At 35.1% G+C, this 15047-nt stretch overlaps 1 protein-coding gene across 2 annotated transcripts in view; it reads right to left on the bottom strand.

Moving 5' to 3' along the window:
- The window catches only part of NCAM2 (neural cell adhesion molecule 2), a 559186-nt gene that overhangs the window by 85218 nt on the left and 458921 nt on the right, over positions 1-15047 (bottom strand). For both annotated transcript variants that reach the window (XM_086322171.1, XM_086322181.1), the window contains exons 11-12: positions 13253-13349; positions 1923-2096 (exon numbers count right to left, since the gene is read on the bottom strand). In XM_086322171.1, the coding sequence (XP_086178297.1) occupies positions 1923-2096; positions 13253-13349 (271 nt within the window). The remainder of the gene's footprint in view (positions 1-1922; positions 2097-13252; positions 13350-15047) is intronic.

The following is a 15047-nucleotide window of genomic DNA, read 5'->3' as shown; positions in this document are numbered from 1 at the left end:
ACTCAGACAGAAGATAGTTAGGGTTTGCCACAGGTGTAGACATGACTGAGTGACTGTCATTAGTGCCTATATTAAAATATAAATGCAATATAATTAAGAAATATGCAGTTCCTTTCTTGCCACTCATTCTAGGGAAGAGAGAATTTTAGCTTGAAATCACTTCCAAAGCAGGTGTGATTGTGAGAGGATATTGTGGGTTGGCCAGGGTAAAAGAATAATTCTAGGCATTGTTAAAAGCACCTAAACTTGTCTAGTGAAGAACATGAGAGCAAGATTGAAGTATCCCTTTTAAAGTAAACTATAGTGACTCAATGAAATATGTGTGCTTAAGGCAGAAAGTTTAAGTCTAAACTATCTCATATATTCTAAAAGTCAAATTATTGATGTAAATTTTATAGAAAACATAACCATCATTATGCATTCCACATTTCATATTTCTATTAGTATAAAGCATTTGCTATTCTGATCTTTATTCTATTTTATATCTTTACCATATCTTTATGAAAATGGTACATCTCCTTGCTAAAGGAAGAACAAATGCCAGACACACATATTCTAGATTGCTAGGGTTGGTAATCCCAGTGGGATTACCCAGCTTGTGGAGGGTCTGGCAATGTAAATATTCTGCTAAGTGCAATTTCTATAATGTCCAGACTTGACATTTCTTGTCTTCATATCTGTGCCAACTCAACACAGGTGAGTCTAGAGTGATTTTATCTGTTCTGTCTCCATTGTCTACTAGGACACCGTCACAGGAAGGTTCATGCCTTTCATAGAAACCATACATGTTACACCATACATGTTAGGGTCAAGGCAGAGCCAGCAGAGGGAAACTATGCAACAGTACTTTCTTTACTAGTTTATACTATCTTTTTTGGCCACAAGATGTTATTCTATGTCCCAATTGTGCGTATGTGTCTAAGTCGCTCAGTCATGTCTGAGTCTGTGATCCCATGGACTGTAGCCCGCCAGGCTCATCTGTCCATGGAATTCTCCAGGCAAGAACACTGGAGTGGATTGCCATTCTATTCTTCAGGGCATTTTCCCCACTGAGGATTGGAACCTGGGTCTCCTGCACTGCAGGCCAGATTCTTTACTCTCTGAGCCACCAGGGAAGCAGTATATCCCAATTAACAGAGCCCCAATCTGTTAATTTACTATTGTTTCCTATTTAGTTTCTTCTAATAATGGCAGAAATATCACACATTCATATGATGAAATTCTACATAAGTGGAAAGAAGTGTTGTAAACTGTTTTAACTTCTCAGATTTAGCTAATTCTATTAATCAAAATGTCATGACTCTCAGTAAAAAATCTGAGTTTTTCAAACATAATTTTGAAGTAAATGTTAGCATGCGAGGTCAAGTTGTATAGGTGGCTTCATAAGTATATATGCAAGGCATCTATATTTTACAGTATGACTTTCATACCTACTTGTGAAAGAAATATTATTAATAAATGAAATTTGATAACTGATAATATTCAGCTTTCAAGTGTAACATGTCACCAATTTCTTTTCCAAAACCCAAAGTTTAAATACAATCTTTTTCCCCTTGGAATTAAACTTTGGTGATTTTGCTCAATTCTTATTTTTTAAATCTTAGTTTTGGCCACACCACGCAGCTCATGGGATCTTAGTTCCCCAACCAGTGACTGAACTCCAGGCCATGGCAGTGAAAGTGCTGAGTCCCAATCACTGGACCTCCAGAGAATTCCTAAAACTCTTTAAACTTTACTAAAGATGGAACATTTTCTACTCTTTATTAATGAATTCTGAAGAAGAACAGGACAGTGGGAATGTCTCCCCATCCTATCTCATTAAAATAAAAATAGCACATTGAAGGGAAAATAAAAAGCTAATCATTCAGGTATATTGAAGATGAGCTTGGATTAACCAACATGCTTTGAAATCATTGACTCACTTTGAACTCCATGGGAGCGTACTATTTTCCAGGTTTCTGATGCCACTTCTTTGACATCCACTTGATAGTGATTAATAGGCACACCTCCATGGGAGTCCGGCTTGCTGAAAGAAACCTTGGCTGTGGTCTGTGACAGCTCTATAATCTTCACTCCATAGGGACTTGATGGAACATCTACAAAGGAATAAAAACAAAGGAAATATAACCCAGGTAATGTGGATGGCCATTATTAAGATTTATGGTGCTCTGAGAACTAGGAATAAATGAAAATTGCTGCCTCTATCACTTAATATATTTGAATTACAAAGCTTGCACAAACCACTGAATGATATCTTCAAATTACAGGAAAGTATACACTGGTTCATGTTTATTGCTGTAGAAAATAGTAAATTCAATATCAAATTTCATTTATTAAGGGAAGTTTTACTTCTGTCTTTACTATCCAATATAAGCATTTTATTTCCATTCAAGAAAAACAAGTTCCTGAGTGTATGTGTGTGTGTGTGTGTGTGTGTGTGTGTGTGAAAGAGAGAGAGAGAGAGAGAAGGCAGGTACAAGTAAAATATAAGAAAACCAGATTTTATTGAATTATGAACATAAATAATTATCTTTAGTGAAAATGTGAGATTTATTTTTGTTTATAAAATTATATTAATAATTGGGCAAATGTTTAGAGAAATTGTCATTATGAAATAAATAAAGCTTTAAACTATCTTTTAAAATTTTCCTTATGAATCATTTAATTAAAATAATGTTATATATTTAAGTTTTAATCCTTTAGTTGAGATATTTACATTTTAATCCCTGCAATTAAAGGAAACAGTTACAAAATCTTTTTTCTATGTGCTTTGTAATAATCCTTTACTCATATTACTTCAAACACAAGAAGATACCCTTGAGCAGATACCTTTGGGTGAAACTTCATTGTATTTTCTAGTACACAAAGCCTTGTAAAGAATTATCTGAAAGGCCAAACAAGCAACAGGAGAGTGTAAGAGAGAAAAAAGTCTTGATGAGGAAATCAATGAAACCTCTGCTCTGAAAACATGAGCAATTAGAGACATGTTAAACATTAAAGGAATTTCTCTCTGTCCCTTCTGTCTCTCAGTCTCAGTCTTTCTTCAATATCACATTTGAAAAAAATCATAAAGATTAGAAATATATACAATTTAGGTAAATTATATATAGGTATTTTATAAATATGTAAATTAAGTATATACTTCCATCTCAGTAATAAACTTTACAAAACGAAAATCACTTGATTGAAAATAATGCAGTAATTGTAAATTTTTGATTCAGTATACTCAAACATTCATATAAAAATCTCTAATGGCTGTCAAGAGTCAAATGTGCCTTATTTGCTAGAGTTAAAAGAGAGCACTGTAGATCACATAAAAATATGTTTTACAAATGACACTGGACAAGAGCCAAGAGGTCAGGTTTATGGCCTTTTGGATATTAATATTGTAAAGAAATGCAACAGTGTACATTTCAGGTCTAATTAGTGATTGCAAATTATTTGGCAGTCCTATGAAGTGCATTATACTAAAACTCTAAGGTTCAGAAATAAATATGCAGAATATGGATGCATCCCAAAGTCATACAACTATGAAAATATTACCTGGAAATAGATATTTTAAGTTATCTTAATAATTTATTTAAGCTGTCATATATAAGCTTCCCTGGTGGCTTAGATGGTAAAGAAAAGTTTCTTTAATCACTAGGTTATAACCAGTTTCTTTTCATCTGTAGGTTTGATCTAAAGTATGCAGAAGAGGGAAAACAAACACACATTGATTGTTCCACATAAGACTGAGCCCGTGTTGAGTGACTCTGTAACATCAATTAGGACTAAGTTGGGCATCACAGCAATAATATTTAGTTTGAGGGCACATTTCAAAAGAAAAGTTTTTAAGTACTAGTGGAGGCTGGAAGAGCCTCCCAGGTGGTTCAGAGGTAAAGAATCTGCCTGCCAATGCAGGAGACGTAGGTTTGATCCCTGAGTCAGGAAGATCCCCTAGAGCAGGAAATGGTAATCTGCTTCAGTATTCTCGCCTGGACAATCCCATGGACAGAGGAGCCTGGTGGGATACTGCCCAGAGGTCGCAAAGAGTTGGACATAACTGAGACTGAGCACGCATGCAGAGAGAGGGTCAAAGGGCTCCCACCTTTGACCCTATGGTATGTACACAGTTTGGGGTTCTTACCCTTAGTACAGAAGTATGCACCATTTGCTAAGCTGTATACTCTGATATGGTACACCAACTGAACCTTTAATCTTAGCATAAATGTACCATCACAAAAGTATAGGTGAGTGGGTATTTTTTCTATCTATTCTCAGACCTCTTGACTCTTAGCTTGGTTTTCATTTATATTTATTTTTTGTTGGCCTCTTCTTTCTCTTACCTGACTAAAAAGAAAAGTGTGCTTGTAATTTGAAGCTCTAAAATCTTTTTTTAGATAAAATCTGATTTTATATGTCCAACCACCCAATGGCTACTAAATTATGAATTTCTTGAGGAAAGGGAAAAAATATTTGCTATACACAATTTATACATGCAAGCATATATACATACATATATACACAGATGAACTGTTGAAAAAAAGTGATGGGCTATACTCAGGCCTCAGGAAATATATGATAAATTACAATTTTCATCAGTTAAAAACATGATATAGAGGTACAGATTTTGGCCAAGTAAATAGTGCCTGACACCTAAACTAACACCTCTAATTCTTCTCTCCACTTTCTCAATTGTTTCATAATCACATTCATTCTTGATCCTACCTCTGATATATACATCAGCATTAGTCACAAAGTTATTCTTATTTTTCTTGCATTTTAATTCTTGAGATGAGAAAATTCCGTGAGATGGTGAAGGACAGGGAAGCCTGGCGTGCTACAGTCCTTGGTGTCTCAAAGAGTCAGATACCACTTAGCAACTGAATAACAAAATCTTTTCATTCCTGCTTGCACTGTGAACTCCAAAGCCCATGCCCCATATGCTTCTTCCTGAAATGCCATTAGTGGCTCTCAGCTTCCTCTTCTGTTGGACAGCCCACCAAGTTTGAATCCATATGGCATGGAAATGCAAAATCAATATTTCTAAAGCACCACTCTGATCACGTTACTTTCCTGAGGAGATATTCAGGAACTTCCTCCTCTTTACAACCTCAAACTTAGACTTTTCTGTCTGGCTTTCAAGATCCTGAAATATCTAACCTCACTGGGTGTATTCAAGCAAAAGATCATATTTTAAAAGATGATCAAATACAACCCACTGTTTCAAATGGGGATTGTGGATGTTGAATTTCATTCACAATGCTCCCGTCATTCCATCTCAATAACTAAAGGATGCCACCTATCACTAAATGAATAAAAAGGATAATTGTACAAACTATTTATATTTACTTTTCATCTCTACTAGTACCAACATAGGATTGGGTGAAAAGCCTGGATATATATCATCAGAATCTATAAATTCAAAGTCTGGCCTTTTGTCAGCTGCAACCTTGGACATGTCTGTTAATCTTTTCCACAGTCAGTATTTTTCTCCCCAAAATGGAGATTAGAATAATGTCCACGCTAGGGATGTTACTTGCATTAAGTAATGAAAAACATGTAAACCAGAACCTGAAATATATTAATAATAAGCACTTAGTAAATATTAGTCATCATAGTTTTGCTATCCTTCCCTGATAACCACATTCTTACTATCACTTTATTTTGTATCCACTGACATCTTTCAATATTCAGTCAAGTGGTCGGTAAAAGATACAATACTGAGATTCAGCTTAGAAATTTTTGCTGTGTGTAGTAGCAAAGAGTTGCTGTCACAGTCTAGGAGTCACATAGGGACCATCTGTGAAGTTGATGTATGATTCTAGGCAAATAAAACTCATTTAGTATCAGTTTTATTTTAAGCAAAATGTTAATAATAACAGCATTAAAGTTGCTGTTGTGCGGGTAAGTTAATGGGGATATATATCACAGGGTATTTACAAATATCATTCCACTTACCCTTTCTTTAAAACAGCTCTCAGTGTCTAAATAACATTGATGTAAATTTTGATATTTAAGCATATATCTAAGGTCATAGTTTGATCAAAGTATAAAGGAGAAAACATAAAAAATCTTTCTTGGTAATCATTTATATGTTGTAACAGGTAAAGGAATAATAAGAGGAGTTGCTTCTCTGACTTTAATTCTGATAAAATAAAACAATACAATTAAATAAAATGGAACTAGTAAGTAAAGTTAGAGTATAAACAACCTGATTAATAAGGAAGAGGGCAATAAGCAGATATATATGTGTATGTATATTTATATATACATATCTATATGTATCTCTCTCTCTCTCTCTCTCTCTCTCTATATATATATATATATATATATATATACAGATAGATACACATAGATATTTGGAAACAAATTCAAAACAATACATCAAATATTATGTTCCCCTGCCCAACAACAAAACAGCATCCTAAAATGAAGATACTCCCTATAAAGCAGAATCTTGAAAGCACATGCCCCAAGATATTCATGTGGAGGAAAAGAGTTGAAGAATATAATGTACTTATAAAGGATAATTTGGGTAAGTAAATTTTTAAAAAACATTTTCAACTTGATTATGAATCATGAGATTAAAAAACAGTATTTCTTCAGGAGTCAGGATTAGGTAGGGGCTTATAGAAATCATGATGTTCATTCCCTCATATTGCACCCTATCACTTCTGGATTCATGGATATCCAACCTCTGATTTTTCCAAGGCCAAACTCTTCATCTTGGAATAATATTACTTTTACTTTTCTGCAGAACACTGTCATCAGGGAGCTCTTCTCTTCCTTTTATTTTTCTTTGGACTTTCAGTCTCGCTTTCTTCTCTGTCTTATTACGATGAATTAAAAAGATTTCTGCAGTTCTACTCCCTTCTCAGACAACAAGCTCTTTAGTTTCCCTATCACACAACTTAGCTGTTTTGAGTTTCTACCCCAACATCTTTACTTCTGAAACTTTGGTTTCCTGGATTGCTGGGAAAATGGCAATTAAGATACAGTGGTTCAGAGACACTGACTCAGCTCTTTCCCCAGCAGTGAGGGTATAGTATCACTTAACTTAGATCAATCAGAACAATTTGTCAATCTTGTAAGAATTTTAAAATATTTTTTCTTAATATTTGTAATCAATTTTTCTAAAATGGTGTTTGAATCCTTATCTCAAATACTTTCATATGATACCCCTCCTCCATTTCTATCACTATGCTACTCCTCTTTACCAAAAGAAATGGAAGGCTAAAATCTTTATTCCCTGGGCTCACTTGCTGCTATGGTTGTTACCACCATAAAGGCATTTAGGATGAGTGGCACATCCTCATGGTTTAACATGCTAAACCAGTGTGAGTGTCATTCCTATTCTTCTGAGCAGGCGCATGTGGACAAGAGGACATACAGATGTGGATTACAGAAGTACCTCGACTCCTTACTCCACAGTCTATTCAATTTCTGGTGCCGGGGGCTGTGAAATCAGTAGAAGGGTAGCTTGACTGCAAAGTTTCTTGACCTCTGATAAGCAGTTGCAGACTTGACTTTGGACCTCACTTGAGGTATATTAAGACCTTGAAGTCAGAAGACTGGTGGCTATCTCATGCCTTCCCTCTCCCCTGTTTCTCAAATAAATTTATAACCACCCATGTCTCCATATTAAAATATTATTTCCTGGTTTATTTATCAATCTCCACCTGATAAAGGTCCCAAATATTAAGGGAATTCTCATATAAAGAATTGAGTTTCCTAGATTTAGTAAGACCCTACCATGCAGAGTGTATATATCAACTGCATTCACCTCAAGGATAATGCTGAAATGGCTTTCATCTGCTTTGGCTCTGAGTGGCCACATTATTTACAATAAATTTTATATATTTTTCCTATTTCAATTGTGAGCTTAATCTAACATTATAGCCAATCTGTAGCACATCTGAAACTGTAAATTCCTCATATCATTACCCACCTGGTTTGCTCCAAATTCCAAATCAAATCATTATTCTATTGATCTTTTAACATCATTTGATCACATATGTTTAAAATTTTCTCCTCACAGGTAGTGACACTAAACTTCTGAATAATTGTTTTCAATTTTATTTGTTCATTTACTTTTATAACTGTCAGGTACTCTACAGCCTGGGGGGCTGCAGTCCATGAGGTTGCAAAGAGTCAGACACGACAGAGCGACTAAGCACATACACACAACTATGACTCATAAGCAAATCAAATGACGCATTTTGAACCCTTAATACATTCAATAATTCATCTAAATCTACTATAAGCCAGGTAATTTTCAAAGACAAAACTTTCCCTTATAGTATAGGAAAAAAGAGAAAGATGTAGATTTTTCAGGTTAGATATCTCAAAATTGATTATGTAAGAGAAACTTACATATTAAATAATACATATTGAAAATTACATATTAAAACTCAACATTTAGAAAACTAAGATCATGGCATCCAGTCACATATCTTCATGCCAAATAGATGAGGAAACAGTGGCTGACTTCATTTTTCTGGGCTCCAAAATCACTGCAGATGGTGACTGCAGCCATGAAATTAAAAGACGCTTACTCCTTGGAAGGAAAGTTATGACCAACCTAGATACTATTATTCAAAAGCAGAGATATTACTTTGCCAACAAAGGTCCGTCTAGTCAAGGCTATGGTTTTTCCAGTGGTCATGTATGGATGTGAGAGTTGGACTGTGAAGAAAGCTGAGTGCTGAAGAATTAATGCTTTTGAACTGTGGTGCTGGAGAAGACTCTTGAGAGTTCCCTGGACTTCAAGGAGATCCAACCTGTTCATTCTAAAGGAGATCAGTTCTGAGTGTTCTTTGGAAGGAATGATGCTAAAGCTGAAACTCCAGTACTTTGGCCACCTCATGCGAAGAGTTGACTCATTGGAAAAGACTCTGATGCTGGGAGGGATTGGGGCAGGAGGAGTAGGGGACGACAGAGGATGAGATGGCTGGATGGCATCACCGACTCGATGGACTTGAGTTTGAGTGAACTCCAGAATTGGTGATGGACAGGGAGGCCTGGCAGCTGTGATTCATGGGGTCGCAAAGAGTCAGACATGACTGAGCGACTGAACTGAACTGAACTCCTTGGAAGGGAAGTTATGACTAACCTAGATAGGATACTAAAAAGCAGAGACATTACTTTGCCAACAAAGGTCCATCTAGTTAAAGCTATGGTTTTTCCAGTGTTCATGTATGGCTGTGAGAGTTGGACTATAAAGAAAGATGAGTGTCAAAGAATTGATGCTTTTGAACTGTGGTATTGGAGAAGTAAGACTCTTGAGAGCCCCTTGGACTGCAAGGAGATCCAACCAGTCTATCCTAAAGGAGATCAATCCTGGGTGTTCATTGGTAGGACTGATTTTCAAGCTGAAACTCCAATACTTTGGCCACGTGATGCAAAGGGCTGACTCATTTGAAAAGACCCTGATGCTGGGAAAGACTGAGGGCAGGAGGAGAAGGAGACGACAGAGGATGAGATGGTTGGATGGCATCACTGACTCAATGGAGATGGGTGAACTCTGGAGTTGGTGATGGACAGGAGGCCTGGCCTGCTGCGGTTCATGTGGTCGAAAAGGGTCAGACACGACTGAGCGACTGAACTGAACTGAACTGAAGAGAAACTTAGTTTTATATTTAGTTGGAGAAAGTGTATTTTCCAATGAACTGATTTCAAGCTGCTTTCATATTTTATGGAACAAGGGTCTAGATAAAATGTAGTCCAGGTACAAGGGCAAGTAGATTGACAATAATTACATATCAACAGAATTCTGTTCAATTGATCCAATTTAACCTGTAAGAAGGTCTCTATTCTTAAAAATGACTTGCATAGACTGAACCATGACATAGGTAAAAATGCAAATGACTGCCTCATGGTATTTGTGAATTAAATCAATCCTGGAAAGAGAGCAAAAATATTGGATTTGACAAGATCTCAGTAAGTTAAAAGGATGAGCTCAAATGGACAAGATGAAATTTAATAGGGGTAAGTACAGAGTCCTGAACTGAGATTAAAACAAATCAGCTGTGAAGCATAGTGCAGGAGACCTCAGCAGGTCTCCTAGTATTAGCTTGTGTGAAAAAAGGAGGTAGGAAAAGACTTGAAGGAAAAAAGTGGCAAATCAAGTGAAATTTATGAATTGTTTAATAAAATACAATGTCCATAATAAATAAGATTGTTATCCCAGTATCAGATACTACTGTGCATTCATCATCTATGATGTCCTAGAATTAGCCAGTTTTAAAAAGAGACCTAGCTACTCTCAGCTGCTGTTATTGTTCAGTTGCTAGGTCATGTCCAAATCTTTACGACCCCAAGGACTGCAGCTCGCCAGGCTTCCCTGTCCTTCACTATTTCCTGGAGTTTGCTCAAATCCATGGCCATTGAGTCACTGACTCTATATCTGCTACCATTTCCACCATTTGCCTTCAGTCTTTCTCAGCGTGACGGTCTTTTTCCAATGAGTCCAGTCTTCGCATCAGGTGGCCAAAGTATTAGAGCTTTAGCTTCAGCATCAGTCCTTACAATGTACATTTTGGGTTGATTTCCTTTAGGATTGACTGTTTTGATCTCCTTGCTGTCCAAGGGATTCTTAAGAGTTTCTCCAGCACCACAATTCAAAAGTATCAAATTCTGGTGCTGAGCCTTCTTTATGTTCTAACTCTCACATGACTACTGGAAAAACCATAGCTTTGACAACACTCATAGTGAAGAATGATATTTAAAGATTAAGATCTGGCTGCCAAGCATGCTCTTTTGTTACTGGGATGTTGTAGCTCTCAAGTTCTCTCAGTGTGTAGAATTATCTTAAACATTCTTTTCTAAATCACATTCCTGGCAAAAGGAAGCTCCCTGTAGAAGTGGTTGAACACATACACACACACCTCCACTTCTTTTCTCTATCCAGCTATGTACACAAGACCAGAGTACTCCCAATACCCAATCATCAACTGTGGATCATTCTAATTTTTGCATTTACTGATCTCTTCCCCAAAGGTGAGATAATTATATTGATTTTATTAGCCATGCTATATTAGCCATGCTAACCCTACAAACTTCAGAAATTAATCATTCATCACTGCCCCCATTTCTTTATTGAAAACTCTCCTTACTCTGATCAGGCTCCCATACTCTTCTCTGGGTTGCTGTCTCTGTCTTAAAACAGGCACATCCTTTCACCGAGCCTGACCTCCAACACCTCACACTGAACAAATGAAAACCATTTAACTCCATTCACTACATTCAGTGTTAAACATCATATGCTGGATTGCCATGCCCTACCCTATCCACAAAAAAATACCCACTTTGCTCAGATGTGAAAAATGAAAGCGAAAATGTTAGTCACTCAGTCATGTCTGACTCTTTGTGACCCCATGGACTGTAGCCCACCAGGCTCCTCCATCCATGGAACTCTCCAGGCAAGAATACTGCAGTGGATTGCCTCCATTTCCTTCCAGGGGATATTCCCAACCCAGGGATTGAACCTGGGTCTCCTGCATTGCAGGCAAATTGTTTACCATCTGAGCCACCAGGGAAGCCAGATGTAGGACTTAATTATTCAGGAGGAAAAAAAAAGGAAGAAAAGAAAGGAAGAATAGAGAATATATTTTGGAAATACATGACATATGAAACTGCATAGATATTATGTAATGAATTCAATAAGACTTTAAATCTCATCAGTATAATGTTCTATATTTCATAGTTTCTTGAATTATGAATTTCCAAAAACTAAAAAAAATTTTAAAAGGTCATTTATCAAGTTCTACCTTATAGAAAATGGGGTCATTTTTCAAAAAAGCAATATATAATAGTACATCAATGTTAATATATTTATATTATATTAACTATAATATATATAGCAATCATATGTCTAGATATTATTTATAAACAGTTTCTACAAGGACATTTGCCTAATTTTCTAAAGCTTGGAATTGACATGAGTAGTGGATGCTTCTCATTACTACAATTAATACTTCAATTTATTATAAATGAATTTGATGTGATTTAGCACATTTCATTTTCTAGAATTTAGTTTGCTTGTACAAAGATTTATTCATATGACTAACTGCATGCAGTCTACTTCCTATGATTTTCATTGAGATTAGTTTTCTAATGACTTCCTGGTAGACAGTACACTCTGGTTTATATTCTCCCTTATTTCATCATTTTCTGCCTCTTTTCCTTTCTATATTAACTCCTTCTAATTTTAACTTTTTCCTTATCATTTCCTTCCCTAAAACCTCTCCACAGAATCCTTCTCTTCCTTTACCCATAATGTAGTACAATAAAACTTGAATTGGAGAAGAGCAGGTTTTCCAGTTACATAATAATTTGATTATTATCAGCTTCATAACTTTTAAATTTCCCTTTTGATCTTCACAACTAATGACTTTAAGATATATCTACATATCAAAAGAAATACTTCATAACAATATAAAATTACAGCTATATAATTTAACTTTATATAATTTATTTAATATTTTATATTATATAATTTATTTGAAAAAGTTTCAAAATATTTTCATGAAAGTTATTTATTCTATTAAAATATAATAGTATAATGATTTTCTGATATTTCCCTACCTGGACCTAGAAGACAATAAATTATATTTACATCATCTGAACTTTACAAAGTATAAACATGGATATTTCCAGATTTCTAACTAGTCTTGTACTAATGGCAAAATCTATATGTGTTTATATATATACATAAATATAAATATATATAATATAAATACAAATAAAAACATAGCTAGATTTCTAGTTAAGGTAAACTTTAACCTGCATGATATTTTACCTATATATATTTAAGCTTTAAGGGAAGAACTGGAATGTTTTTATATATACAAAATGAAACATATTTCAGCAAATTACATAACTCTAAATTTTAACAATAAAGTTACTGTTTATTCTTTCAATTTAGAATTTTAAAACAGATTAATTTTAATTTCTCTAAAGATATATTTTATTGGTATTTTTGACAAGATTTTTACTTTACGTGAATATAGTTTGATTTCTTAAGACATATGTTTCCTAACACTTTCGTAGATGTGTCATATATAAAGTTGGGGGAATCAGAATGAAAACTAATCTTGATTAGTGAATACAATCTAAGCCCTCACTGTATCATATAGAACTGTTACAATATTTTAAGCACCAGTTCTATCTTTCTCATAGTAACCTGTATCAGGATTATGAAAATATAAAAACTATTTACTTCAGGAAATGTTTTATGAGATATCAGAAATTACTACGTTATACTTACCAGCCAAAGCAAGAATATACTCTTGAAATCTTGTTCCTATACGATTAGTAGCTGTGCAATTATATCGTCCAAAGTCATTATCGGATGTAGGTGCAATCTAAAATAATTATAATAATAAAAGTTTCACAATTTTAAAACAATATCACAGAAGTTTTAAAATAGTCTGTAGCATCACTATCATCTTCATATATATACAATTACTGAAAACTTGTCATAACTCTTTTTTCTGTATCAAGTAAGCATTCTCTCCTTTTAAGATATAATCCATAGTTTTGTACTATCCATGTGTGTCCATGTGCTTAGGTGCTCAGTCCTGTTCAACTCTTTGCGACCCCATGGACTCTAACCCACCATGCTGCTGCTAAGTGGCTTCAGTCGTGTCCGACTCTGTGTGACCCCATAGACTGCAGCCCACCAGGCTCCCCCATCCCTGGGATTCTCCAGGCAAGAACACTGGAGTGGGCTGCCATTTCCTTCTCCAATGCATGTAAGTGAAAAGTGAAAGTGAAGTTGCTCATTCCTGTCCGACTCCCAGCGACTCCATGTACTGCAGCCCACCAGGCTCCTCTGTCCGTGGGATTTTCCAGGCAAGAGTACTGGAGTGGGGTGCCATTGCCTTCTCCACTAACCCACCATAGGACCAGGTAAATTACAGCTAGTCTATCGATTTATTAAGTAGATAAATACTACCTTTTTGTTACATGTATTCAAGCGAAAAATCATCAGATATTTATATATGTAAAGTACAGAAAATAGTACCGATTGAAAAATACATATTCTGCAATTGCTACAAATGACTAAAAATAGGAATCTTGTAACAAAAGCATTGTTAACTCTGTTTTCTACCTTGCTGTCTTCCATCAGGCAGGTTTAAAGTTTAAGAAAGGTTCAAAATACCACAGCTTTCTCTTCCTCTTATGATTTTATTAAACATAAAATATTAAGAAATGGTGAGGATATATTTAAAATAAAAATCTTTCAGGAAGGTATTTTGCAAGAAAATATTTCCCTGTGTACCAATCCCTGTTGGCAGGCATAGTATCTTGGTATCTAATAATGTATCTTGCCCCTATTGTTGTTCAATTCCTATCATTCTCTTTCAGTTTAGGTGGAAAATAGTTGACCTCAGTCCTTACACACTTGAAATCCATAATTAAGTTAACCTTCTGGGATTCTATTGTTGAACAGTGGGACCAACCCTGTAATTCTAATGTACGAAAATTCTGAAGTATCAATTCAGAAAAGAGATTTGGTGATCGTAAAGATATAATTTTCAATTCCAGTAACTGTTATTAAGAGAGAATAAGCGTACAAAAGAGTTGCTGTTAATTTCAAGTCTATCCCAAAAGGGGAAAATGGTTTTGTGATAATGGGAGGCTATTAACTACAAGTGCAATTTGGAAGTCCATTGAAGGTGATAATTCTGAAAGGGTACAAAAAGCCGTGTCATTCATCTTCTAGTCAGATGTCCATCTAGGAATAGATTATAGCTCTAAGGACTAGAAGCTTTAACAGCCCATATATAAGTACTTTTAAATGACTAAAATATTAATTTTTCATATATTCAGGTTATAATAAGCTAGGTTAACTTAACTAGAAAACAATTTTACTACTCAGAAAGTTTACTAAAAATGTCTTTATTCTACAAATATATGAGAAAGTCATTTGTATATCTCAAAGGGAAGAATGTGTACTGAATAAAGGCAATGCAAATACAGGACGGATGTGACAAAGAATCCTGACTATTGTACAGTTCCTTAAGATCCATAAAGTAACTTAAATATACCTATTTTAA

Source organism: Bos grunniens, chromosome 1 (assembly GCF_055505025.1).
Source record: "Bos grunniens cultivar Pamir isolate PY7600 chromosome 1, Bosgru_T2T1.0, whole genome shotgun sequence".
NCBI lineage: Eukaryota > Metazoa > Chordata > Mammalia > Artiodactyla > Bovidae > Bos > Bos grunniens.
Note: the sequence above shows the minus strand (reverse complement) of the source record. Positions and strands in the feature narration are given on the sequence as shown.